We start from the raw sequence: 27689 nt of genomic DNA on the forward strand, positions 1-27689 counted from the left end.
AAAACATATGTGATTTCACTCCTCTAAGACTCAGCTGCCTCATCTGTAGAATGTGGACAATAATAAGTTCCACTTTATGTGGTTGTGGTGAGGGTTAAATGAAAGAATCTATATTAAGTGCTTAGCACGAAGCTTGGTATATAAAAGGGACTCAATAAACAGTTAATTCCCTTTCCCCCAATCCATTCTGCATGCCTACCCAGTCACTCCACTCCCTAATCTTACCTAAAATTTTTTAAAGTGACACAGGGTACTTCTTAACATAGTTTATATTCTTCCTCTTGACTCTCTCTTACCACGACTTTCCACCTTCCCGTTCTCCTCTATATGCAGCTCTCTTCCCTGATCTGGTTCTCCCATTCCTCATTGGTACAAGGATACGATTGGACTAAACAAGCTCTAAAGGTTACAAACAGCACAACTATAGCCACAGTCTGGGTCCCAGTGTTTCTTGGGCAAACAAATGTTATAACTACTCCCTCATAAATATGTTAGATAATGACAGCACATCGTACAGGAAATTGTCTTATAGGAAATTCTTAAGGGCATTTTATTTTATATTGGATTTTTCTCTGGCCAGGGAAAAGTGCATGAGAAATATTGAGAGTTACAACATTTGTCGTTTCAATGAAAATCTCTGGAAAGCAAATACTTATTACTACAATTTAGATGAAGCCATAGCCTTTTGATTGAAAACATGAAACTGACATATGGTACCTCCCCATCCCCAGGGAAACAAGCCTTCTAGGTTCTATTTATTTGCTTCTGAAAGTTTTATTGAGTTTCCACTTTGAGTCCTGAAAACTGTCCTAAAGGCAATGGAAAGGCACAAGGCTAGCTCTAGTTCTCCCCACAAGCCAACTGCTACACTCCCATGCCAGTGGTCTGTGTGGCAATGCCCATCCTCTGCCTTCACTTCTTCAGTTAAAGATCGGCCTCTGGAGATAAAACACCATGTAGCAGGTCTTCCCTTGAAAGGAAATTGCAATCTGTTCTCACTAGTACATCTTTCTTGAAGAAGAATGAGAAGGAAGAGGAGGGAGGAGTAAGGGGGAAGGAAAGGAATGAAGGGAAGGAGGAGAAGATGAAGGAGAATTTAGACAGGAAGCAAAGTTACCTATTAGGATATACTTTTCTCACGTGAGAACCAGGAATCATCCTATGAATCTCTCCCAGTGCAAAATTTATTTAAAACCATCCTGGACTCAATGAGCTTACCCAATTCCATTCCCATTAACTAAAAGTGCACCAATCCAGCCTAGTGACCTCAGCATCACATCACCCAGGCCATTTTGCTTGGTATCTCCTTTAGCAATGTTCTCTGAAAACAAAGATTGGCTATGGCTTGACTTTTAAAGCTATGTATCCGATCTGAGACAGTAAGTACATTTTACTCTGGAAGCTAGTAGTTAACTATTTGTATGCAATGTATGATCAAATAAAACTTGAGTCTTGAAGGGCAATATGCTGAAAAGCTGTGCATTAGCTTTTCAGTGACTTCATGAGGGCTTTTAAAAAATTACTACTCATAAAACTCAAGTAGAAAAAATTATTGATGATATTCGGGTGGCTTAATTAGTTCTACATTCCCCTAACAGGAGTCTAAAAGCAAGGGTAAAATTCTATAGAAAGTGGTTTCTTTAGAAACAGGACCAGTTCCCTTCCCCACCAAACCTTTTCTTTTTCTTTTCTGGAAACAATCTAGGCCCTCCCAGATGTACAAGCTCCTGTTTCCAAACCTCCCATATATGCAGGTGGCTGGTCCAGTGTGGGAGGTTTGACCTCTCCAGCCACCATGTTGCCTTCTTGCTGCTGGAGCCAGCTACAGTGGGTCTTGGGGAAAGGCAGTATATCAGACTCCTTTCTTCCAGAGTTGATACAAGGCATCAGGATCTGGGTGGCCTGGCACTGCTCAGGACAGAAGTCTGGGCCATAGCACGAGTTCTGGAAGTGAGTAAGAAAGACCCTCTTCCTTCCATTATTCCTTAGTCTCTACCTAAGCCCCATGCCTCTGTGGTCCCTTGCCAACAGTCATCTATTCCCCACAAACTCTGTGCTCGCCTCTTCACTGGCTAGAAGAGCCTTTATTTGGGTGGAAGTCCCCTAGGACACCTTCCCTGATGTCCCCAGGCTAGGTTAGATGCCCCCTTAACCTGCGCCCTTAGATTGTACATAGGATGATCTCTGTTTCTTTGACTGTATCCCTCACTAGACCACGAACTCTTTTGAGGCCAGGGGCTGGCTTTTTAAAAAATCCTTTTATTCACATCATACAATCCAGTACAGAACATATCTAAAGTACTCACCTGATGTATAGATAAAGCTGTGACCTTGGTAATATTGGTTAGTACCACTGAGTCAGGAAAGCATTTGCTACTGGAGAGAAACCTTATCAAATGAAGTCAGTTTTCTGAAATTAACCGGCTAACAAAAGAAGTGCCACACACATTGTCAAACATTTAAGATATAATAGTCAAATGTTCTTTTCTACCCGTAGTTTTAAGCATTAGTTTAATTAACACTGATGCTTTGAAAGTCCTAGAAATAATCAGGACCATTAGTGTCAGCCTGACAAAGGTATGAAGAAAGTTTCTATAATACAGCCCAAACTGCTTTCACAAGATTGTCTGGAAATAAATAGCTCACTGTGAAATTTATGACTTGCTTTATATATTAATCAACGGTACAGTGGTGCTCTAACAAGGTTAAACGTATTCTCTGATTTCCATTATAAAGATAATTTCAATCAAGCAGCCTAACAGTCTAACAGTGTAGGTCATTCTATAATTCAGTTGTACTAACGACTATGGCATGCATGCAAACAAGAGAATAAAACTGGCTGAAAGACCAAACCTAGAAAAAATGCTTTATTAAAAAAACAACGATTTACATCTTGCATTTTCAATGACCTTTGTACTACTCATCTGCAAATGAAAATAGAATCATTCCTCATGGCACTACAGATACCTTTGTTCCTGCTCATCTATTTTGTGTAAACTATATATGCTGACCTTTAATTGGCTGCACATTCTGAGCAACACTTTTATATTGATTTGCTTAGACTTGTGCAAGGGTCTAAGCAGGGAGAAACAAGACTGACAGTTTCTACTCACTATTTATATAGAGAGCCATATTTAAGACATTCTGCAAGCCTCAATTGCATATTTATATATATATTTTTGTTTTGTTTTTTGTTTGTTTGTTTGTTTTTGCGGTACATGGGCCTCTCACCACTGCGGCCTCTCCCGTTGCGGAGCACAGGCTCCGGACGCGCAGGCTCAGCGGCCATGGCTCACGGGCCCAGCCGCTCTGCGGCATGCGGGACCCTCCCGGACCGGGGCACGAACCCACGTCCCCTGCATCGGCAGGCGGACTCCCAACCACTGCGCCACCAGGGAAGCCCGCATATTTATATGTGATTCCTTCTGCATAAACAATTTCTCAGGTAACTTGTAAAAACACAGATCCAAAATATCTTGGCAAGAAATTTCATCCTCTGCCTATTTTATTTCTCTTCTTCACATAAAAATGCTCATAATAGTCTGGCGTTGAAATCTGTATTAATGATGTACTTATTGTGATTTCTAGGAATCCTACAATCAAAAAGCAAAGAAAATCAAGAAGCACCTTAGATGTTATTTTAAATAATAATAATCTACATATAATGACAATTTTACCTCTTCTCCACAATTTGAATACCTTTTATTTCTTTTTCTTGTCTGATTCCTGTGGTTAGGACTTCCAATACTATACTGAATAGAAATGGTGAGAGTGGGCATCCTTGTCTTGTTTCATATTTTAGCAGGAAGGCTTTCAGCTTTTCACTGACGAGTATTATATTTGCTGTGGGGTTGACATAAACAGCTTTTATTGCGTTCAGATATGTTCCTGCAATACCCACTTTCGTAAGGGCTTTTATCATGAATGGATGTTGAATTTTATCAAATTAAAGTTTCTTTTTTTAACCAATTTTTCACTTTATATTTAGAGAATGCTACATTTGAAATGACCCTCAAAGATCTAGTCTAGTCTCCTTACTTTGAAGGTGAGAATACCGAGGCATATGATTTGAGGCAAAGGATTTGCCAAAGACAAACCGGTTAATGTCAAAGCAGTGTAAGACCTACGGCTTCTGACAAACAAGCCAGTGTTCTTTCTACCATACTATCCATTTCTCTGATATGACGTAGTGAGTATGCTTCTAAGGTTTGCTTTTAGAATTATTCTGTCTTCTTCCACCTAAAAATATTCAAATCAAACCGGTGTGAGGTGGTACCTCATTGTAGTTTTTTTTTTTTTTTTTTTTTTTTTTTTTTTGCGGTACGTGGGCCTCTCACCGCTGAGGCCTCTCCCATTGCGGAGCACAGGCTCCGGACGCACAGGCTCAGCGGCCATGGCTCACGGGCCCAGCCGCTCCGCGGCATGTGGAATCTTCCCGGACCGGGGCACGAACCCGTGTCCTCTGCATCGGCAGGCGGACTCCCAACCACTGCGCCACCAGGGAAGTCCTATATTCAATATCTTGTGATAAACCATAATGGAAAAGAATATGAAAAAGAATATATACATATAACTGAAAAAAACCCACAACTTTATACCACCTACAGGACAAAGAAGGGGGAGAGACCAAGAAAAGTGAGAACATTTTCCAGGATCAGAGATGGGGAGGTTTCAATAACAGAAACCAAAGTCCTAACCCAAGGTCAGTGTTTCCCTAGGATGTTTTTAAGAACAGACCATTAAGGGAAGCTTGTGGTTTGGGAGGATACTTCCTGTGGCACCCCTGACAGAGCAGAACCCCAGCTTTCAAAAATGCCATGAGGCCAATCCCAAGAATGAAGTTCCAGGTTCTCATGGTCTTCTTTTATGGACATGTATGCTTGTGCTAACTTGGGCTATTTGTCTATACGTCTACACTTAAGTGTTTCACTTTCCCCTGTAAGTTGATATTACGTTTGGCCAATTAGCCAAACAATACAAAGCAAACATCTTGAAGTATTTATGGATTTTTCCTTTGATCCCAGAACTTACAGATGCTACTAAAATACCCACTTAGTATTTGTTTTGCCTGTCTTTACAACATGCAGCCATATCTCATTTGCTTACTTTGCTGTGCTTCTAACCCTCACTTTTCTGTCTTGTTGATTTGTCTGCCACATTCCATTCCCCATTCTGGCTTGAAAGATAAAACAAGGAAATGTCTTCCCTATGTTAACGCTTTCTAGCTGCTGGGCTGATAGGTTTCTTCCCTTTTTTATCAGATAGGCTCTTTAATTTTGCAGAGTAAAGCTCCGCATATAGATGTCTTCACTCTCTACTTCTTGAAAGTTGTGTACTGCCTTGAAAGTTGCATTCAAGGAGTGTTTCTTTCTTTCTTCCTCTTCTGCTGTCACTTTGAAATCCAAGGCCAGGCCCAGGAAGGTTGGCTGGGGTGGGGTTTCTGGCTAGTACTCTAAGCAAGGAAATCTAGATGCTGTATTAAGAGATGGGAGTGGGGCTTCCCTAGTGGCGCAGTGGTTGGCAGTCTGCCTGCCGATGCAGGGGACGCGGGTTCGTGCCCCGGTCCGGGAAGATCCCACATGCCGCGGAGCGGCTGGGCCCGTGAGCCATGGCCGCTGAGCCTGCGCGTCCGGAGCCTGTGCTCCGCAACGGAAGAGGCAACAACAGTGAGAGGCCCGCGTATTGCAAAAAAAAAAAAAAAAAAAAAAAGAGATGGGAGTGAAGAAAGGGAAGGAGAAACAGGCAGGTAATTTAGATCCTAGACTCAGGCCACAAGTTTCAAGGATCCAGATAAGGATCTAGAAAACACGAGCCCAGGGACCTGATCACAGAATATGGGTAAGAAGAAAGCAGCACCTAGGCAAGGAGTCTGAATGGCAGACTGATGGAATTAGCAAAAAGGGAACATGAATCCTAAGCCACTTACTGCCAAAGCCAGAGAGAACATGCATAGCCTTACAAAAAGTCAGAGGCCTAAATCAGTTCATCTGGACTGTCCCCAAACCTTAAGCAAACAGGGTAGGTCTCAAATTGAGTGACTAAGAAAATTTAAGAATTAACTGGGAGAGCAAGTGGTACCTCTTCCTTAAAAAGCAAAGGTAAGTTAAGAATAAGCGATATTCAAGTGACAAGAAACCTTTAATCATCCTAATCAGACGAAATGGGGAGAGATTGAGGCAGATGTACAGATGGTTCTACTCATCTCACCACCTCCTAAACTCCAGCCAAAAAAAAAAAAAGAAAAAATACACTCTTCAGGAGGGAGAGGTCTCTGGAGGGCCTGGACCCAAAATGGCACCTGCAATGGCTCAAATCTGTCCAGTCCCTGAGCAGCCTTCACCTTGCTTGGGCCTGGTTCAGTCCTTTGCAGGTGATCTACCCCAGCGTGTTAGTGTTAAGAGTTCACATAGCAAACCTGAAAAGGCTTTTTAATTTCTACCCTTTATTTTCTACAGACATAAAAAAACTGTTATCATTAACCAAAATATTAACTAGTTCCCACAAATTCGTTTTCGATTGCCTGCAAGTGTGCTCTGGACGAGCAGTTGTATGTCAGAGAGACCACACACTTTCTTCTGAGCTTGTGAGCACTTCTCAGCGGGGCAGCTAGAAGGGCAGTTAGTTGTACTTGTAGAAAGTGGCCTTCCTGGGGTGGGATTGGCATTGCCAACTACATTCCTTCCCAGAGGGGAGGTTGGAACTACACTGTCCAATCTGTATTGTGTGACCACTGAGCACATGAAATGTGACTAGTCCAAGTTGAGATGAAAAACGAACGTAAAATATCTCATTAACTATTTTTAAAATGCTGACTACATGCCAAAATGCTAATTTGGGGGCATAATCAGGCTGAATAAAAATATTAATTTCACCTATTTCTTCTTACTTTTTATTGTGGCTTTTAGAAAATATAAAATTACTTATGTGGCTTGCATTATATTTCTATTGAGCAGTACTAACCTGGCCATCACACTGAGATACAATGGCACCAAAAGAAAGTACAAAATATATTGAATTGTAGGGAGAGAGGAAAATTAGAATTCCATGAAGATTGAGCACAAAAGAAGTGGATGGCTGCAAAACAAGGCTCGGAATTAGTTGGCAGAACTGATAGTAGAAAAGAACTATGAGAGGGACTTTTCCAGCATAACAGATCATTTTCAAACTCTAGAAAAACAAGTAGACAATTATTTGGCCACCAGAGTGGACAGGGTATTGAGGAAAACCAAAGGAGTAATATATCTGTATCTCACTAGAATTAAGTTAGTATAATTCTGAAGTAGATTCTGAAAAATTAAGTTGTGTTCTGTAAGTCCTAGAGCAACTGCTAAGAAAATAACCAAAAAAAGTGGAAAAAAATCTTTAAAGGAACAAAAATGTTACACTAGAAAATATTCACTTAATGGCAAAGAAAGCAGCAAAGGAGGAATAGAGGACCAAAAATACATGAGACATGTAGAAAACAAAGAGTAAAATGGCAAATGTAAATCCTACCACATCAGTAATTACACTGAATATAAATGCATTAGACACACCAGTCAGAAGAGAAGGAAGAAAATAGTAAATTAGATCACAAATTAATGAAAACAAGAATAGAAAAACAATAGAGAGAAATCAACAAAATCAAAAGCTGGTTCTGTGGAAAAAAATCAACAATATGGATAAACCTTTAGTTAGGCTGACAAAGAGAAAAAAAGAGTCAAATTACTATATCAGGAATGAAAGAGGGGATATTACTACCAGTCTTACATAAATAAGATGGGTGTTAAGGGATTACTAAGAAAAATTGTATGTCAACAAGTTACATAACATAGATGAAATGGACAAATTCCTACAATGACAAAACTAGCAAAACTGACTCAAGAAGAAATAGAAAATCTGAAGAAACATAAAAAATAAAGACACTGAATTAGCAATGTGAATCTTCCCACAAAGAAAAGCCCCGGACCAGATGGCCTTACTGGCAAATTCTTCTGAACATTTAAAGAATAATTAATGCCAATCCTTATAAAACTCTTCAAAAAAACAGAAGAGGAGGGAACACATCTCAACTCATTCTATGAGGCTAGTATTACCCTAATACCAAAACCAGACAAAGACTACAAGAAAACTACAGACCGACATTGCTTATGAAGATAAATACCAAAATCCTCAACAAAATACTAGCAAACAGAATCCAGCAATAAATGAAAAGGATCATACATCATAACCAAGTGAGATTTGTCCCAGGAATGCAAGGGTGGTTTAACATCTAGTAATTAGTGTAATTATTATTATTATCACTATATTATAATTATTATATTAATAGAATAAAAGACACATACACATTAGATGCAGAAGAGGAATTTGATAAAAACCAATAGGACTTGATAATAAAAACAACAAATAAACTAGGAATACAAGGGAACTTCCTCAACCTAATAAAGGTCATTTATGAAAAACTCACAGCTAACACTATACTTAATGGGGAAAGACTGAAGGCTTTTTCTCTAAGATTAATAAAAAGAGAGAGATGTCCATTCTTGCCATTTCTGTTCAGCATGGCACTGGAGGTTCAACCCATACATTTATGGTCAGTTGACTTCTGACAAAGGTGACAAGACCATTCAATGGGAAAAAATAGTGTTTTCAACAAATGGAGCTGGGACAACTGGATATCCACATGCCAAAGAATGAAGCTATACCCCTACTCACACCGAATACAGAAAATTAACTCAAAATGGATCATAGACCTATATGTAAGAGCAAAATCTATAAAATTCTTAGAAGAAACCATAGGTGTAAATCTTCATCACTTTGGATTAGGCAATGATTACTTAGATATGCCAAACACACAAAAATAGATAAATTGGACTTCATCAAAATTATAAGCTTTTATGTCTTAAAGGATATTATTAGGAAAGTGAAAAGATATCCCACAGCATGGGAGTAACTGTTGGTGAGGACATGGAGAAATTAGAACACTCACACATTGCTGGAGGGAAAGCAAAATGACTCAGTTGCTTTGGAAAACAGTTTGGCAGTTCCTCAAAAGGTTAAACATAGAGTTACTATATGACCTGAAATTCTACTCCTAAGTATATTCCCAAGAGAAAGGAAAACATATATCCACACAAAGACTCATGCATGAAGGTTCACAGCAGCGCTATGCATAATAGCCAAGAAGTGGAACCAACTCAAATGTCCATCAACTGCTAACAGATAAACAAAATGTGGTATATTTATACAATGGAGTATTATTGAAGCATAAAAAGGGAAGAAATAGTGAAACATGCTACAATATGGATGAACCTTGAAAACATTATGTTAAGTGAAAGAAGCCAGACATAAAAGGCCATAGATTGTATGATTCCATTGATATGAAATGTCTACAACAAGTAAATCCATAGAGACAGAAAGTAGAACAGCGGTTTCCAGGGGTGGGGCCTGGGATGGGGGTGTGGGGAGGGAGAATGGGGAATGACAACTAATTGGTACAGTTTCTTTTGGAAAGATAAAACTGTTCTAATATTGACTTTTGGTGATGGTCGCACAACTCCATGAATATAAAACCCACTGAATTGTACACTTTAAATGGGTAAATTGGTAAACGTATTCTATATGAATTACATCTCAATAAAGCTTTTTTTAAAGAGAAGTAATGATGTGGAGTTTACCACTAACCCAGTGGGAACAAGGATTTCGACTGGAAATTAAACTGATTTAAAAATAAAAGATGCTCCAGACAATGAGCTATTATTTAGCACTAAAATGAAATGAGCTCTCAAGCCATGAAAGGATATGCAACAACTTGAAATGCATATTGCTGAGTGAAAGAAGCCAATCTGAAAAGGCTACATGCTGTATGATTCCAAACATATGACATTCTGAAAAAGGCAAAACTATGGAGACAGTAAAAATAACAGTGGTTGCTAGAAGTTTGGAGCGGGGGTGGGGCAGGAGGGAGGGATAAATAGGCATGCACGAGGATTTTTAGGGCAGTGAAACTATTGTGTATGATGCTGCAATGGATACAATATGATACATGCAATAGCTACTTGGCACTACACATTTATCAAAACGAACAGAATGTATAACACCAAGAGTGAACCCTGATATAAAGGATGGACTTTGGGTGATGATGATACACATCAATGTAGGCGCATCTATTATAACAGATGTACCACTCTGGTGCAGGATGTTGATAGTGGGGGGGGCTTGTGGGTGTTGGGGGAGCAGGAGGTATATGGGAAATCTCGGTACTTTCTGCTCAATTTTCCTGTGAACCTAAAAGTGCTCTACAATAGTCTTTTTTTTTTAAAGCAAAAACAAAAAAATTAAAATGCACTGTTTCTTACACTTCTGATTTTGTGGGTAGCGATTCATGCTGTCTATACTTTTGATGGCTCCTCACTACCCCAGGAGGGACTCCATTCCCCTTTAGCTTGATTTAAGAGAAAAATTAAACCCCTACCCTGGGTAAGACATTGTATACTAGAGGTGAGAAGAGAATGGTGGTCTCACACCCTAAAACTGATGCTTGATTTAAGAAATGGCAGGTAAGTCATAGTTGATACATACTGTACTTTTTAAATTTTAATTGTATTTTAATTTTTTTGTGTGTTTTTAAAAAATTTTTGCACTTTTTTTAAATCTAGAATTTGTGACTTATTTGTCTCGTGCTACCATGAGTGGGACAATGATTATATTAAGTAAATACTGTAGATGATGTGTGCCAAGAAAAAATCATTTTCAAATGGTTTGATTCACTTCCCAGGTTCCTTTTACTCTCCTAAAACTCCCTTCACTTCCTCCCCTACTGTTTTCTTCCTTTCCCTACATCAAAAGAAATACTGATAACCCAAATCCCCCAAATCAGAAAGGTAGTTGCCATTTATTACAAAGTGGGGGAAGAGACTCTGAGTAGGTAGGATGGATAAGAACGGACAAGAAAATTTAGGGATTTCATAAATGGATAATATCTAAAACAAGAGGATATCATTAAATCATCCCCAAAATACGTAATCGATATCTATTCATTTTTATACCAACCTAAATTTAATCATCATTTAACAGTGGTACCCAGCAAAAGCAATTTAGCATTATACCGTACAATACATACTCCAAACAAAGGAGCCATAAACACAGTTTGAATCCTCCTCTACTCCCAAGGATTTCAGCACTAAACCCGAGCAAAAAATCCCCATTGGGAATCTAGATATATCACACTGCCCTTTATCCATGAGTCTTCTGTGAAGATCAGTCTGAGCAGCTAGAAAGTTTCCATGTTCAACTTGGTCTGCCTGGCTGGGAATCAACTCACCTCAACATCTGGAGGAACATGATTGATAGTCCTGGTTATTAGTGGCGAGAGCTGGGCAAACGGAAGCAGAGGCCTGCAGCCATACAGGCTGAAAAAACCTGTTCAAAAATGCACCAAGCTCTGAATGGAAAGACTAGTAGGAACTTCAAGTCCACAGGAGAAATGTGGAGTATCTGGACAAGCAGCCTCACCATAAAGAGCTATCCTAGTGTTAGGAAAAGAATCCAGAAATTCTGCTGCAACCCAACTGGTTTTGTCTCTTGAAACAGCTTCCTGATATTTGTGCTGCCAACTTCTGTCATAGGGTTTTTGTCACAGGAGCTCAGTAAATATTTATCAATGATGGTGCTGCTAATGAGAGGACCCCAAAGATGAACACCCCCATGTGAGGGAAGACAGGAAGATAAGGCCACTTTGTCCCACAGCATATGGAATCTATCATGTTACGTGTCAGATTTTATAGTGCTACTACATGCTAGGCATTACTGCTAATTTTCATAGTAGTTCTAAGAGGTTGGCGTTTTCATCCCCATTTTATAGATGACACAACTAAGGTTCAGGGAGATTATACACTATGCCCATGGTCACTAAGATAAGGAATGACTGAGCAGAGATTCACATCATAACTCCTGAAGCCCATGTTCCTTCTACTACATCACACAACCTTTTCTTACCCTGCTCCTTGCAATCCCAAGCTGACCCATTCCTGGGCAGGGTATCGACTCGGCTTTCCATCTTGAAAGTTTTGCTCTTCAAAATCTCTATGGTGCTATTAAAAATGAATGCTGCAATTTATTATTCCTGCTATCTTGAAGAGTCTTTGGTCAATGATAACCAGAGCTGAGACAATTCTGAATGGGGCTTTTCACAGCAGAGCAGTTTGAGTCATGCATTAATTTTTTTTTTAAATCAATGGATTACAGATTCAGAAGAAATGGTGGGGGAGGAAACAGACTTTAAAACTTGATAAACACAGATGTGTCAGGGAAACGTTTCCACCAGTGTGTATTCTTTCACCCTCTGTGATCTGGGGCTTGTTAGTATCCTTTTCATAGTGGAAGGAAATATAACATGCATCCTATAGCTTCTATCTGTCAAGTTTGATTATGCCAATTTATCACAATTACTGCTTTATTTTTAATCAGAGTAAGGGCACTAATTTAGTTTCCTGCTCTTTTGTCCAGAGTACTTTATGTCTAGAAAACTCGTGAAGAGACTGTTCAAGGGTAATTTAAAATGTTCATAATTTTTTAAAAGCAATCTGCTAGAAGGTTGCCACAGTCAAGAAACCCATTCATTTTACATTAAGAATTGTTAAGGGGGGCTTCCCTGGTGGCAAAGTGGTTAAGGATCTGCCTGCCAATGCAGGGGACATGGGTTTGAGACCTGGTCCGGGAAGATCCCACATGCCGCGGAGCAACTAAGCCAGGGCGCCACAACTACTGAGCCTGCGCTCTAGAGCCCGCGAGCCACAACTACTGAGCCCGCGTGCCACAACTACTGAAGCCCGTGCACCTAGAGCCTGTGCTCCGCAACAAGAGAAGCCACTGCAATGAGAAGCCCGCGCGCTGCAACGAAGAGTAGCCCCCGCTCACCACAACTAGAGAAAGCCCATGCACAGCAATGAAGACCCAACGCAGCCAAAAATAAATTAAATAAATTAAAAATTTAAAAAAAGAATTGTTAAGGGGAATGGGACAGTTGAGTAAATCAGAAACTCAGTTAACTATGGAACTCCTTTCCCTGTTTGGAAAGAGATCATTACAGGGTTTTATGCATAATAAGAAAGCCACAGAGCTTGGTATTTCAGCGTTTTTTGGATTTCTGATCTGAAAGGGGGAAAACTTAAGTGCCATATATCTTTTAAAGTACCTTTTAAACCTAAGCTTAACAAAAAGAGATTTGTTTTGAAAAAAAGGTAAATGGAATAGACCCTGATCCTAGGGGAAGCCTGAGCTCTAAACAGATTTAGAAAAATCTCATTAGGATTAATATGGAAAAGTGGAGCATAAAAGGTAAGTCTACTGGAAGTTTCCATGCTGCTCTCAAGGCCACATATAGGAAACAGGATGAATGATAACAGAGAGCAGGCAGGAATGAAAGAGCCTTAGCAATTCCCTGGCTCCACATTCTACCTCATTTCTATTAACTAAGTCGGCTTGTGTCCAACTGCAGAGGGAGCCAGGCTCCACTCACACACTCTAAGGCCGGGTGTGGCCTTGGGCAAGAGATGACCCTCAAGCCCCTGCGGTAGAAAGCGGCTGAGGTAGCCTTGTAGCTGGTACCTACTTCCAAGTCTCTCTGCCTCAGCCCTTTAACCTGGAAAATGGTACTAATGATAATTCTTCCTTCCTTATCAGGACTGTCAGAAACATTAAATGAGTTAATCCATGTAAAGGGCTTAGAACTGTGTGTGGCACATAGCAAGTGCTTAATAAATAATCACTTTCGTCGTCATTCTCTTCCTCATTGTACAGATTAAGTTGCTTTTCCAAGGCCACTATCCTGTGGTAGCACAAGGCAGAGACCCTACGTCAATATTCTGATTCCTGGACTGATGTTGTTTCCACTGTACGATGCACAGCAGGTGATTTCCAAAGCACCGAAAGGTCCCTCATACATTTCCCCCTACAACTGTGTCACTGTGACTGAGATCTCCATCCTTGATAACCCTTTTGAAGAGTTTTCTGGTGACATAAAATTTTGTTAAGTGAAGTGAGTTTGCCTCAGGAGAGGGAACATATTAGAGACCTAGCAGAAGCAGAAATGGACTTCCTGTGATGACTCAACCATGATCAAACACCATCATTTTAAACCGAACGCAGGGTCTGAATGAACAAGACACTGAGCAAGGTATAATTTTGAAGGGGAGGGAGAAGGTATAGGCTTGGAAGACAGGTTAGTCAGAGGTGGAGGCCAGGCAGCTGGAAAAAAAAGGGCAAAAGTCTTTTAAGAGAGTTTAGAGGACTTCCTTCACAAACACTATGCTCTTGGGTTTCATCTCATGAACCTGAGCCTTGAACTTAGATCTGATTATTCATAATTTTCTAGAAGCATAAGAGCAACCTGCACCCAGAACTCAGAGATACGTATATGCTGACAAGGTGGTTTCCGTGCCACATCAATTTCTCCTTCAGCTCTACTTCATGAGACTTCATGATAAAAATAATTCACAGCATAGGCTTCAGTTAGAAAAAGAAGGGTTCATCTATTAACTATACATGAATACCAAGAACAACTTTTAAAAATCATACATATAATTTTTTTATTTGGAAAAAAAAAAGACACCACATCATTAACTTCAAGCAGTCCTTGGGTTGCGTATTTTATGAGGTTTATTTGTACTGCATATCTGTGATGGGCTCTATTTGTGGCTGAAAGTACAAACATACTGATTACAATCACTCTTTCCCACATTTAGGAACAAAATTAATTATCTGCAAAAAGCAGAAGGCTCAGATAGACTCTCAGTCAGTAAATGATAATAGACAGCAGCCAAATATAATGACTCCGTCTCCTACTTTATCTGTTTTAGGCATTCTGAGTGGAATGAAAAAAGGAAAAATTAATTCACTTTCTGAATGTTCTTCAGAGAGGATTTGAATTTGGGTAATAAGAAGTCAGTATCAACCCTTCCCCACCTCCCATGCCCCCATATAAAATATGAAAGCAGCCTTGCTGGGTTATGCTCTTCCCAAAGGGACTTTTTTTTTGCCTTCTAGCTTCCCGTACTACTTTTATTTGTTTTTGCTTTATTTTATATAGTAATTTATTGGAATGAGGGATATTTTGGATGTATACAATTCACCCGTTTCAAGTGTACAATTTAATGGTTTTTACTAAGTTGACCAAGTTGTGCCATGATCATGATAAACCAGTTTTGCAACATTTTCATCTCCCCAGTAAGGTCCCTCATGCCCATTCCAGCACTGTTTTTGAGAAGTCTGATGCATTTTGAAGCCCAATCCCCAAAGGGACATTTTAAAAGGACATTAAGAAGTCAGTACCTTCACCAAAACAAAGGTTACTTGTACTACCCTATTAACAGTCCCCCCAATAAGGAAAGGAATGGCAAACAGTGAGACCTAGAACAGTACCCAGTACCAGGACTCAGAAAGTTGTGTCTGTTGGTGATGATGAAAGTTTGTGTTTTATCTTACAAAGGCTGTAACACGCTGGAAGAAATCTGCCCCAGATTCTCTCATCTTGGCCTTTTGTGAAATTCTTCATTACAGCAAATATTCTAACGACCCCCTCCCTGGAAGAAATTACTGTACTACAGTGTGACTTCATTTAAAAATGCTTCTGTGAGCTGGGATGAAGTGAGAGAGTAGCATGGACATACATACACTACCAAATGTAAAATGGATGGCTAGTGGGAAGCAGCCGCATATAGCACAGGGAGATCAGCTCGGTGCTTTGTGACCACCTAAAGGGGTGGCATAGGGAGGGTGGGAGGGAGACGCAAGAGGGAGAGGATACGGGGATATATGTATACGTATAGCTGATTCATTTTGTTGTTCAGCAGAAACACAACACTGTAAAGCAATTATACTCCAATAAAGATGTGGGGAAAAAAAGAAACTAAAATACAAAAACAAACATCTGTGATGTTCAAAATATGTGCTCAAGTTTTAATGTGGGGTTAGGGTTAGGACTGCCTTTTAAGAAATGGGCCAAGTAGAAAACATTTTCTGCCAGAGACCTGAGCAAGACAGCAAGATGCAGAGAGGCCTGAGAGGTGAGTGAGCCAAGGCCACTGTGGCGCTATCGTGAGTGAAGGATGTAGCACTACAGTTGCCAAGAGTAACCTTATTCCGAGTGGGTAAAAAGGAATCAGAGGAATCACACTGTATACGTGACTCCATGTTTTCGGAGGCGTTTTAGGTTTTGCAATAAAAAACAAAGCAAGTATTCGGGGGCTTTTCTGCCCTCGCCAGATAGAAGGCTGCTTTCCCTCTGCTCTGATTCCCTGGCCACTCAACATTAGAAAGGCATTTTGGACTTCTTCATTCTCGTCTTGGGAGCACAAGGATTCTCGGAATATCAGGTCATGGGGAAGGCCTTCCTGGACTTCTGCCCACTTGGATGAATATTCCTGACTTTCTAACCTTTCTGAATATACTCTGAGCACAAATCAGTCCTCCACGACACTCCCAACAGACATGGATAAGCATCTGCTTACTACTCTGGGCTTATCACTTGCTTCATCTTAGAATTGCAGTAAAACAGAAAACTATCTGACAAGCTACTTAGCAATACAAGACTCCCAACCCCAGAGTCTGAACAAGCAAGAAAGGAAACCATAGCTTGGGGACCAAAAGAGAGAGCAATAGGTAGTAGCTGGAGGCCCAAAGTAGCAGAGTTTACTCCCAACCAGAGGCAACTAGTCAAGTGCCCCTTTTATACTTTTTAAAGTATTTTCTGAAGAGCTGAGAAAACTGCCACCGTTCTGTCTTTGGATGTGCCTTCTGCTACCCTCCAACAGGTGGGACACAGCCCAGCCTTTCGACCAACCAGTCAGGGCTGAGCTAAGTGTCTTTCACTAACTTCTTACCTTCTTGCCTGATCCTCCAAAAGCACCATGAACTTGAGAGGCTTTTGCAGCCATCCAAGGTTGGGGAAATCACATGTTGCCAGACAATTTTCCGTGCGTCTCTTGTGTTTCTGTATTTCTTATAAACAGAGGCACTTTACCCCCCAGACTGTCTTCATCAAGTATCTTTGGATAGTGAATAGTCTTGGAAGACAGTGATAGGGTCGCCCTTCAGAGAAAAGAATGGGCACTCTTACTACCTATTATAAAAGATGTGAGTTCCCTAAGCTCAAGGCTGCTCTCTTGTAATGCAACTCACTGTGTGTGGAGGAGTCATCTGGTCGTCTTTGCCTTTCTCCGTGGGAATTGGGGCTTGGGGAACTGGCACAAATGCTGATACTCTACCTACTGCTATCGCTGTGAGAAGTAAACTGGCCTGCATCTCTAAGCCAGGAATCTCCCGTCTTTATCCAGCATCCATGAAACTGTGGCCAGGTAACTTGTTGGTTTGCAATTAGGGTAAGAATCTCAGATGTTTCACAGGTCTTGAGGACATTTTCCTGCCACATCAGTCCAGAGACCACAGAAAGGAGGAAAAACTTCTTTCTAAAGATTCACAACAAATAATCACGCTGACACTCTTGCCAAGGGAAAGGCAAGGAATTCCAGATTTATGAGGAGCCCATCTAACTCCCTAATATGACCCGTAATATACATAATTTCAGGATGAAGCATGATAAAAAGCTTTCTTTGTGTGACCACTGTTTGAAACCTGTCCTAAACTTAACATTTAGTGCCTGAAAGTGATGCCAATTTTTTCATTTGTATTCTCATCATTAAGTAGGTAATCTATGTTTTAAAACTATATATTTTCCCCATGGGAATCACTAAAGTTATTTTTTTGTCAACGAAAAAAAGAGATGGAAGCCTGTAAACATTTTTTTCTTTCCAGAAATGGACCTCATGCAAATAAAGTTGCCTACCACAGTTCCAGATGCTGACCTGCAGACAGTAATTAGGTAGTTAGCCATTTACTTGTTTTTATCACTTTGAAATCACTTGGTACTGAAAACAGCTTGTAAGAATTCAGACAAGGTATCTATCTCTATAGGAGACTAAAAAATGAAAGTCCAAAGTGATAGCATGAGGAGAAAAACACTGACATTCTGACACCTGAGAAATAACCTCGGCCTTCAAAAGCAGAGAGGAAGGTAGGGCTAATCTTGGAAATTCTGATGAGTTACAGTCACTCACAAAGACAGCAAAATATAAGAATTTGATAGAGTGAATTATTATTGAGGATCAACAGAGAATCTTCCCCAGAGCTTCCTAGCACACATAAATAAATATTGATTTCACTGAAGATATCTTCAGAAATTCTACCAAAGGAAATGGATGTAGCCACTATGGAGAACAGTATGGAGGTTCCTTAAAAAACCACAACTAGAACTACCATACGACCCAGCAACCCCACTGCTGGGCATATACCCTGAGAAAACCAAAATTCAAAAAGAGTCATGTACCAAAATGTTCATTGCAGCTCTATTTACAATAGCCAGGAGATGGAAACAACCTAAGTGTCCATCATCGGATGAATGGCTAAAGAAAATGTGGCACATATATACAATGGAATATTACTCAGCCATAAAAAGAAATGAAATTGAGTTATTTGTAGTGAGGTGGATGGACCTAGAGTCTGTCATACAGAGTGAAGTAAGTCAGAAAGAGAAAGACAAATACCGTATGCTAACACATATATATGGAATCTAAGGGGAAAAAAAAAGGTCATGAAGCACCTAGGGGTAAGACGGGAAAAAAGATAGAGACCTACCAGAGAATGGACTTGAGGATACGGGGAGGGGGAAGGGTAATCTGGGACAAAGTGTGAGAGTGGCATGGACATATATACACTACCAAATGTAAAATAGATAGCTAGTGGGAAGCAGCCGCATGGCACAGGGAGATCAGCTCGGTGCTTTGTGATCACCTAGAGGGGTGGGATAGGGAGGGTGGGAGGGAGGGAGACGCAAGAGGGAAGAGATATGGGGACATATGTATATGTATAACTGATTCACTTTGTTATAAAGCAGAAACTAACACACCACTGTAAAGCAATTATACTCCAATAAAGATGTTAAAAAGAAAAGAATATGTTAGGTTCTTAGTAGGCAATGTTACTCCTAAGGAAACTCCATAATGGAGACCTGGACGTACTAAGGTCCAGAATCAAAGGCAAATGCATTAAAAACTATCTGTTGGTCCAACAGGCAGATTACAGGCATTGCAACTGGAAGAAAACCTATACCTCACCACTGGCACGGTGCACAGAGATTCTAGGCAAAGTCATTTTACTGTGTGACTGGGTCTTCCATCACCTACATAAACATTCCTTCTTCCCCTAGAAACTACTCTGTGCCTTTAAGTGTCATGAAGACGAAAAATCTCATGCTTTTTAGTACTTCATTGGGAAATACTAGAGCAAAAGTCTCCAAGGAGGGAGAATGAACTCAAAAACTGATTGTGAAGCTGGAAAAACAGTAGAGAGTAGTACAGGATATTAAATAAGATAATAAAGACCCACTTAGCCTATGTTCAAGGAATGAAGATTCTGGTGAAAAGAGAGTGGAACTCTTTGAAAGAGCAATATGGACTAATTATGAAAAGCATGAGCTTTGGGGTCAGACAGATCCAGCTTTGAATCCCAGCTCCGCTACCTACTGGCCAAGTGATCCCTGAGGACAGCAACAGTCAGGGTCATCTTTCCAGCCACTTCTTGTGCCCCTGGTGTCTATCAGTGGTTCCACAATTAGATGCTCACTAAATGTTCCCCGAAATGAATCCTGTTTCGGATAGTGCTGAAATGAATATCACAATGAGGAAAGAAAGGGAGAAGCAGTGAAGGTAGAAAAGGTTGCAATTTTGCACAACATTCAATGAAGCCTACGACAAGTCAAGATAATGAAATTATGGGAGAGGAAGCACTAATGCCGTGAAGTTCCGAGATGAATCAATAAAGAACACGAGTACAAATGGAAACATGAAAGTGCAAACAGCCACGCGATGATATGTGAGCAATTACTTTGGGGGGGGATTGTAAAGAAAATAAATGAAATCACAGAAAGTTTTGGGAAACTTTCTGGAAAAGCAATAAACATCCAATATGCTGATTATTACTCATTTAATCAATGGATCTGAAATGTACAATGGCTATGCATATAATCCACATATAGGGGTATAGTAATTACAATCAAAGTGGTTTCAGAATAAGACTAATTGCATTTTAAAAAGAAGGTTGTAGCATTCAACAATTTATGTGGTGTAACAACGATGTTGAAAGTATATGTATTGAAAACTGTACATATTTGTATTTGCCTCAAGGTATAAGATATGGAATTCAATAACATGCTGATAAATTTAACAATGATACCCTCAGATACTACCCATATGATACCCAAATACTATTCTTTTAAAATAAATTTATTTATTTTATTTATTTACTTTTTGGCTGCATTGGGTCTTCTTTGCTGCGCATGGGCTTTCTCTAGTTGCAGCGAGAGGGGGGCTACTCTTCATTGCAGCGCGTGGGCTTCTCATTGTGGTGGTTTCTCTTGTTGCGGAGCACGGGTTCTAGGCATGCAGGCTTAGTAGTTGTGGTGTGCGGGCTCAGTAGCTGTGGCACATGGGCTTAGTTGCTCTGCGGCATGTGGGATCTTCCTGGACCAGGGCTCAAACCCATGTCCCCTGCCTTGGCAGATGGATTCTTAACCACTGAGCCACCAGGGAATTCCCCCAAATACTATTAAAGACCTACTCAGTACTCACTTGGGGCCATGATGCTTAACCCAGTTCACAAATGTAGATGCAGAATCAAGATGGATCTATTTACAGTCCCATACTTAATACTTTTTGAACTTTTCAGTAAAAATTTTCTTTCTTTCCCTTCCTCTCCCCTCTCCTCTCTCGCTCTCTCTCTCACGCTCACACACACACATACACACTCACACACACACACATTTTCACATACTTGCTATTTTTATTCACGCCTTTGGATTAAAATAACATTAAACATCTTGGCACTTAAAAACAAGTTTAAGAAAATCTCATTATCTATTTGGCACTTAGAAAACTGCTGTAGAAAGAGTACTGCACTGGGGCTTAGTGAGTACCTGCCATGTGCCTCGAACTCTGCCAGGTACTTTGAACCTATCATTTCACTGAATCCCCACATATCAACCCCATTTGACAGATGAAGAGTCCACGGTCACAGCTTTGCCATTAACTGTCATTCACTTTTAACCTCTGGGCCTTACCTTGTCTACTAAACAAGGTGGCTGGAGTTGCTTCCAAGGAAGTATCAGAATCAAATGGAGTACTCTGTAAGTGACAAATTCTCTGGCCTCTCCACAGACCTACGGTATCAGAATCCTCGGGGGGAGGGGGGGAGGCTCCAGGAATCTGTTTAACAAGTTCCCTAGATGATTGTGGTGATGAGCCGAGTATGAGAACTACATGCTTACCACCTCCAGGAGCACCCTAACCTTTGCTTGCATGCCTTCACTTGGTAGCCTGAAGAACTGAAGACCATCTTGTGGAAAACTAAAACACTAATAGGCCATAAGTGTCCATCATCGGATGAATGGATGAAGAAGATGTGGCACATATATACAATAGAATATTAGCCATAAAAAGAAATGAAATTGAGCTATTTGTAATGAGGTGGATGGACCTAGAGTCTGTCATACAGAGTGAAGTAAGTCAGAAAGAGAAAGACAAATACCGTATGCTAATACATATGTATGGAATCTAAGAAAAAAAATGTCATGAAGAACCTGGGGCAAGACGGGAATAAAGATGCAGACCTACTAGAGAATGGACTTGAGGATATGGGGAGGGGGAAGGGTAAGCTGGGACAAAGTGAGAGAGTGGCATGGACATATATACACTACCAAATGTAAAATAGATAGCTAGTGGGAAGCAGCCACCTAGCACAGGGAGACCAGCTCAGTGCTTTGTGACCACCTAGAGGGGTGGGATAGGGAGGATGGGAGGGAGGGAGATGCAGGAGGGAAGAGATATGGGAACATGTGTTTATGTATAACTGATTCACTTTGTTGTAAAGCAGAAACTAACACACCATTGTAAAGCTATTATACTCCAATAAAGATGTAAAAAAAAGTATCTGAAAAAAAAATAACAGTGCCCCACTCATTTAGATAAGACCAAAATGTCCTTTATGATCTGGGGTAGATGGTAGCCACCAAAAGAGCTGAGCAAAGTCCCTGCATGGCAGGCCTCATGGCATGGCTTATAGCTAGCTAAAAAGGCTGTCCCAAACAGAGCTCTGGAAGAGCCTAGTTTCGAAGAGGTCTCTCACCACAACTTAACCTCAAGCAGGACTAACTGGCAGGCTCTTACACTTTATCACAACAGGAAGGTGAAGGTGCTACAGCAGAATCTCATTAATGCTTTAGTTTTCAATCAGCTTTGGCTTTGGGGCATTCTGTGGTTTTGTTAGCAGGAATAGAGTTCTGCAGTCCACCCAGCCCTTACTTCCCCTCAGCCCCCATAGATGGCCCAGCCCCCTTCTGGCCCATACAGAGTATAGCTGGATCACACCTGGCCAATGATATCCCACCCACACCATTTGGTATATATTACTTAGAGCTGGCGATCATAAAACAGTAACAAGGCAGAGTTTACATATGCTTTCTGTTCTAGTTTAGGCATTCCCCGGGGAAGGCAGGTTTCACACTTTCATCACCAGCTGGGAGCTGGGAGCTGGGAGCTGGGAGCTGGGAGCAGTCAGGCCCTTAATGGCCAAAACAGAAAGGGACTGCATCACTGAGCGCCTCTTGACAGCCAAGGCCTTTCTTCCTGAATGATAATGACATGAAATGTACTCCCGTGTGTGTGTGCGTGTGCACACACACAAACGGGCACATGTGCACCTAAAATATAGCAGGTTTGGCATCCCAAAATAGCTATTCAATTTAAGTTCATGATGTCTTTGCAAAATCCTTATGGAGCTTTTAGAGCGAAAGTCTGGGAGGGGGCGTGGTGGAAAGAGTGCTAGATTGTCGCAGCAGAAGACCTTGGACTCTACTTCTGGCTCTTCCACTAATTATATAACTTTGGGCAAGACTCCCTGAACTTTTACTTCATTTGTAAATCAGTGGGACTAGACTGATTTCTTATGGCCTTTCTAACATTCACATTATAGTGAGATGTTCACTGTGGTGAAATTTATTCAGTTACATGTCTGTTTGTCAATGAAGCTAAACTGACGTTTTAAAGACTTAAGAACTATGTCTTGGGTAACCGAGTACCCAGTACCTGGCAAAGTGCCACGAACAGAGCAGATGCTTAATAAATGTTTACTAAACAAACCTTCATGTCTAGAGCCTGATCAAAATAGTGGACTTAATCCCTTACCAGCTCCCCACCCTATTTTTCTGTGTTTAAAAGCACCAGAGGAGAATACATGTTTTCAAGACGTTGCTGTCAAGTGACCAATATCAGAGGCAAACTTTAAACACTCCCATACCCTGTCTTTAATGTTATCTCCTTATTTTTCCTCTTATTGAAGGCATTTCCACACCCCTGGCACTCTGGCTTTGTGTCTGACACATAGTGGGCCCTCAATCAATTTCAGGTGAATGAACATATGAAATGCACTGACTTTCCTTTTTTCTAGTTCTGTGAGATTTACTTTTGTGTCTGTGTGTGTGTGTGTGTGTGTGTGTGTGTGTGTGTGTGGTACGCGGGCCTCTCACTGTTGTGGCCTCTCCCCTTGCGGAGCACAGGCTCTGGACGCGCAGGCTCAGTGGCCATGGCTCATGGGCCCAGCCGATTCACGGCATGTGGGATCTTCCCAGACCGGAGCACGAACCTGTGTCCCCTGCATCGGCAGGCGGACTCTCAACTACTGTGCCACCAGGGAAGCCCGAGATTTACTTTTGTATAAGGCCCTAGAATCTGGCCTTCAATTAGAAAGCAATCAAAGGAATAATTAGCCACTGAAGAACACTTTCGTTAGGACATTTCTGTTCATTTTACTATAAAATATTTTCTCAGCAAATGTGTTTTAAACAGCTAACATTGTGAATGGGGCAATTAGAGCAGTTCCGTAAGTAGCCATCCTGTGGGTTGCATCATTTTTGTCCTCCTTTCTAGTTTAATTCACCAAAGAAACCAGTTACCCCTATCGTTTTGTACTTCCAGAGTTTAAAGACAGGGCTAAATGGCCCAATCTGCCCTCCACATTCTGGGTAAGCAACGGTTTGGAGTACACAGTAGTTGCAACACTATAGAAGATAAGAGCACGAATCGCGCAAGGTAACAAGCCAGGGTTGGAATCCCAGCTCCGCCACCTCTATTTAACTACCTTTGACGTTTGGGCAACATATTTAAGCCCTCTAAGCTTCATTTACTCCTGTGTAAAATGGGGATAATATTATATTAGGACCTATCCCATGGATTACTAAGAAATAATATTACGTAAACTGGCCAGCAGAGCACCTCAAATGTGGTAGGAGCTCAACAAGGGTAGTGTATTATACTATTCTGCCACGTCCTTCTACAAAGCTGGGAACGTTCAGGAATCAGTCACCATCACCTTAGTGAGATCTGGCTGGTAGCTCTTGGCTGTATGTTCTGCTCTGTATTGAAAAGTGTGTGCATTCTGTGGTTCTGAACGTGTGCACGCTAGCTTAGCAGGTACAACGTAACTAACATTGTCTGACTGAAACCAATCAAGCTTCTGCCTCACAAAACTGTCCCACCCCCATCAAAGATCCTATCAGCCTTACACTGGTATAAATCAAGGCTGCAAAAACAACTGTTGGAAAACATGAACGTTTTGCCTCACCTGTGTTCTTGTGTAGGTTTAGTTAGTGGGGTCTAGCTGGGTCTCCTATGTTTAAAGTCACTACTCAAAATGCAACTCAAAACTACAACGAGGTAGCACCTCACACCAGTCAGAACGACCATGCATTAAAAACTCTACAAATAACAAATGCCAAAGAGAGTGTGGAGAAAAGGGAACCCCCCTACACTGTTGTTGGGAATGTAAGTTGGTGCAGCCACTATGGAAAACAGTATGGAGGTTCCTTACAAAAACTAAAAGTAGAGCTACCATATGACCCAGCAATCTCAATCCTGGGCATACATCCGGAAAAAACTATAACTCAAAAAGATACATGCACCCCTATGTTCATGGCAGCACTATTTATAATAAGCAAGACATGGAAACAACCTAAATGTCCACCAGCAGATGAATGGATAAAGAAGATGTGGCATATACATACAATGGAATATCACTCAGCCGAAAAGAAGAATGAAATAATGCCATTCGCAGCAACATGGATGGACCTAGAGATTATCATACTAGTTAAGTCAGACAGAGAAAGACAAATGCCATATGATATCACTTATATGTGGAACCTAAAATATGACACAAATGAACTTATTTACGAAACAGAAACAGACTCACAGACATAGAGAACAGACTTGTGGTTGCCAAGGGGGAGGGAAGGATTGGGAGTTTGGGATTAGCAGATGCAAACTATTATACATATGTACAACTGAATCACTTTGCTGTATACCAGAAACTAACACAACATTGTAAACAACTGTACTTCGATAAAATAAATTTAAAAAATAAAGTCACTACTCAAAATAGTAATATGATATATATGATTAAGAGCACAAGAGTGAAATCAGAATCAAAGAAAGTGGGGATAACCTAATTAAAGGGAGACCTGATCAACTTCTGAATCACTGAGCTTCAGTTTCCTCATTTACAAAGTGGAGATAACAGCTCCTACCTCACAGGGTTGTCATGAAGGTTGTGATAACCAACAACAGTGGTAATAATAGCTAATAATTACTGAAGAATTACCATGTATCAGGCACATGCTAAGTGCTTTAACACATGTTATTCCCTATGAAGACGATATTCTTTCTATCCCTGTTTTATGAATCAGCAATATGAGACTCATACAGATAAAATGATTCACCCAAGGTCCCACAGCAAGAAAGTGGGTGAAGCTAACATTCAAAGCCAGGCATTAGGACTCCATAACCTGTGGACTTAATGTGCTGCCTAGCTTTGTGAGGTCATTCAGTCCCTCTATCATCCCTGCCCACTTTTTTTCTCACTTCTCTCCATCAGCACCTGCTACTGGCCAGGCTGCCCTACCCCCAGTAGAATCCAATTCCTCTGAAAACTGTAGAATGGTACTCACAGTGGTGGTCAGTTTTCCTCCATTCTTCTGGACATACTGGATGGAATCATGGATCGTAGAAAAGAGACCAAGCAGTACATTCTCCATGTCATAGATTCTGTACATGCCATTCACCAGTTCTTCGAGAGACAGAATGTATTCTCTCCAGTACTTGTCAATCTCCACCACACCTGCCATACAGCCTTGCATAACCACATTGCAGTAGCCACCACACGGCTTAACCATCATCAGTCCCTGGCAGTAAGAGCAGTACCACATTCTGGTGAGCATTCGGCCACAGTCCTTACTGAACTTCAGGTGATCAGTTGTGTTGATCACTTCAATTCCGAGATTCAGGGCCTGGAGGAAGATCCTAGTGACTTGCAGTGACTTGGAAACCTGGGTCATAATAAGCTTGGGGAAATTCCCAAATACTTTCAGGTCACGCCTTGCCCCTCGGAGGCATTCATTGATGTCTAAGGTGGACTCTGGCAGGCCTGGGTTCATTAGCTGGGTATAGATGACTGGAAACAGGCTGTCAAACAATTCATTGACCATGTCATCCACGTTGATGTCAGAACCCAGGATGTAGAGAGATACATCAGTGAAAAATTCACCCACAAACTCAAAAGCTTGTGGGGTCAGGCTCGGGTAGTTGTTCTTGAACATGGCATTGGTGTAGTTCTTGGCATGGCGAACAACGATTTCAAAGGCCTCTGTAAAATAAGAGATAAAGAAATGCCCACAAATTAAAGCATGAAAATCCAGTGTGTAATTGACTTTGAGATTTCTCTATTGCTGTGGTGATTAAGGTCCCATTTGCCTTAAATAATTGACTCATGTTTACTTCTGGCATTGCCTCTACTCCTGCAGCTGTTTGTTCCTATAAATCAATTTTCCTTTCTGAACATGCAGTCCAAACCCTGATGTGCACGTAGATTCTTAAGCACACAAATTATATTTCAAATGACAAAAGCCAGGATTCAGTTAACATTCTGGTCTCTCATAAAGATATTGATTAAAAATTGGCTAAATGAGAAGTTCTTTCTCTTTCTCACACTGAGTTATTCAGTTAAAAAGAAACTGTATTTCAAGACATTTCATTTTTAGACAGAGATAAATATTTGACAACAAACCATATACTATATAAACTCACATAACAATTTAAGTCTGTTCATCCCTGGAGGAAAGGCAAGTTCTTAGCCAAGAATAAAAGCTATCACAAATTTCATGATGTAGGTAGATTTTCTCTAGATAACTTTAAAGGGAGCTATCTGACAGATTGACAGACCTGAAAGTGGAATTTATCCCCTAAACGGGTATCTGGATGGAGAAAAACAACACATGCACTTATCTATATGTTCGATACTGAAAATAACACCGCTGGTATTTGCAAGCTGAACATGTGGAAGGATAACTGCTAAGCTTCCTTGGTAAGTTCGGCTTCCACATGGCTTGGAAACCTTATCTACTCTACAGAGACTACGGGTTCAGGATTACATCTGCTGCCCCTACCCCTTGGCATAAGGCCTGATCAGTGTCATTGGTTTGAGAGAGAAAGTAATAATGTCACCATCCCGTTTTCTCCAAACTGAAGCACTGCAGACACAATTTATCCCAAATAACC

The 27689-nt window shown here is 40.8% G+C and overlaps 1 protein-coding gene across 1 annotated transcript in view; it reads right to left on the reverse strand.

Annotated features, from left to right (window-relative positions):
* GPC3 (glypican 3) overlaps positions 1-27689 on the reverse strand; it is a 442885-nt gene that overhangs the window by 190575 nt on the left and 224621 nt on the right. The window contains exon 3 of the mRNA XM_082681955.1: positions 26084-26778. Coding sequence (XP_082538081.1) covers positions 26084-26778 — 695 coding nt within the window. The remainder of the gene's footprint in view (positions 1-26083; positions 26779-27689) is intronic.

This window comes from Grampus griseus, assembly GCF_964374135.1.
Source record: "Grampus griseus genome assembly, chromosome: X".
In the NCBI taxonomy this organism is placed as follows: domain Eukaryota; kingdom Metazoa; phylum Chordata; class Mammalia; order Artiodactyla; family Delphinidae; genus Grampus; species Grampus griseus.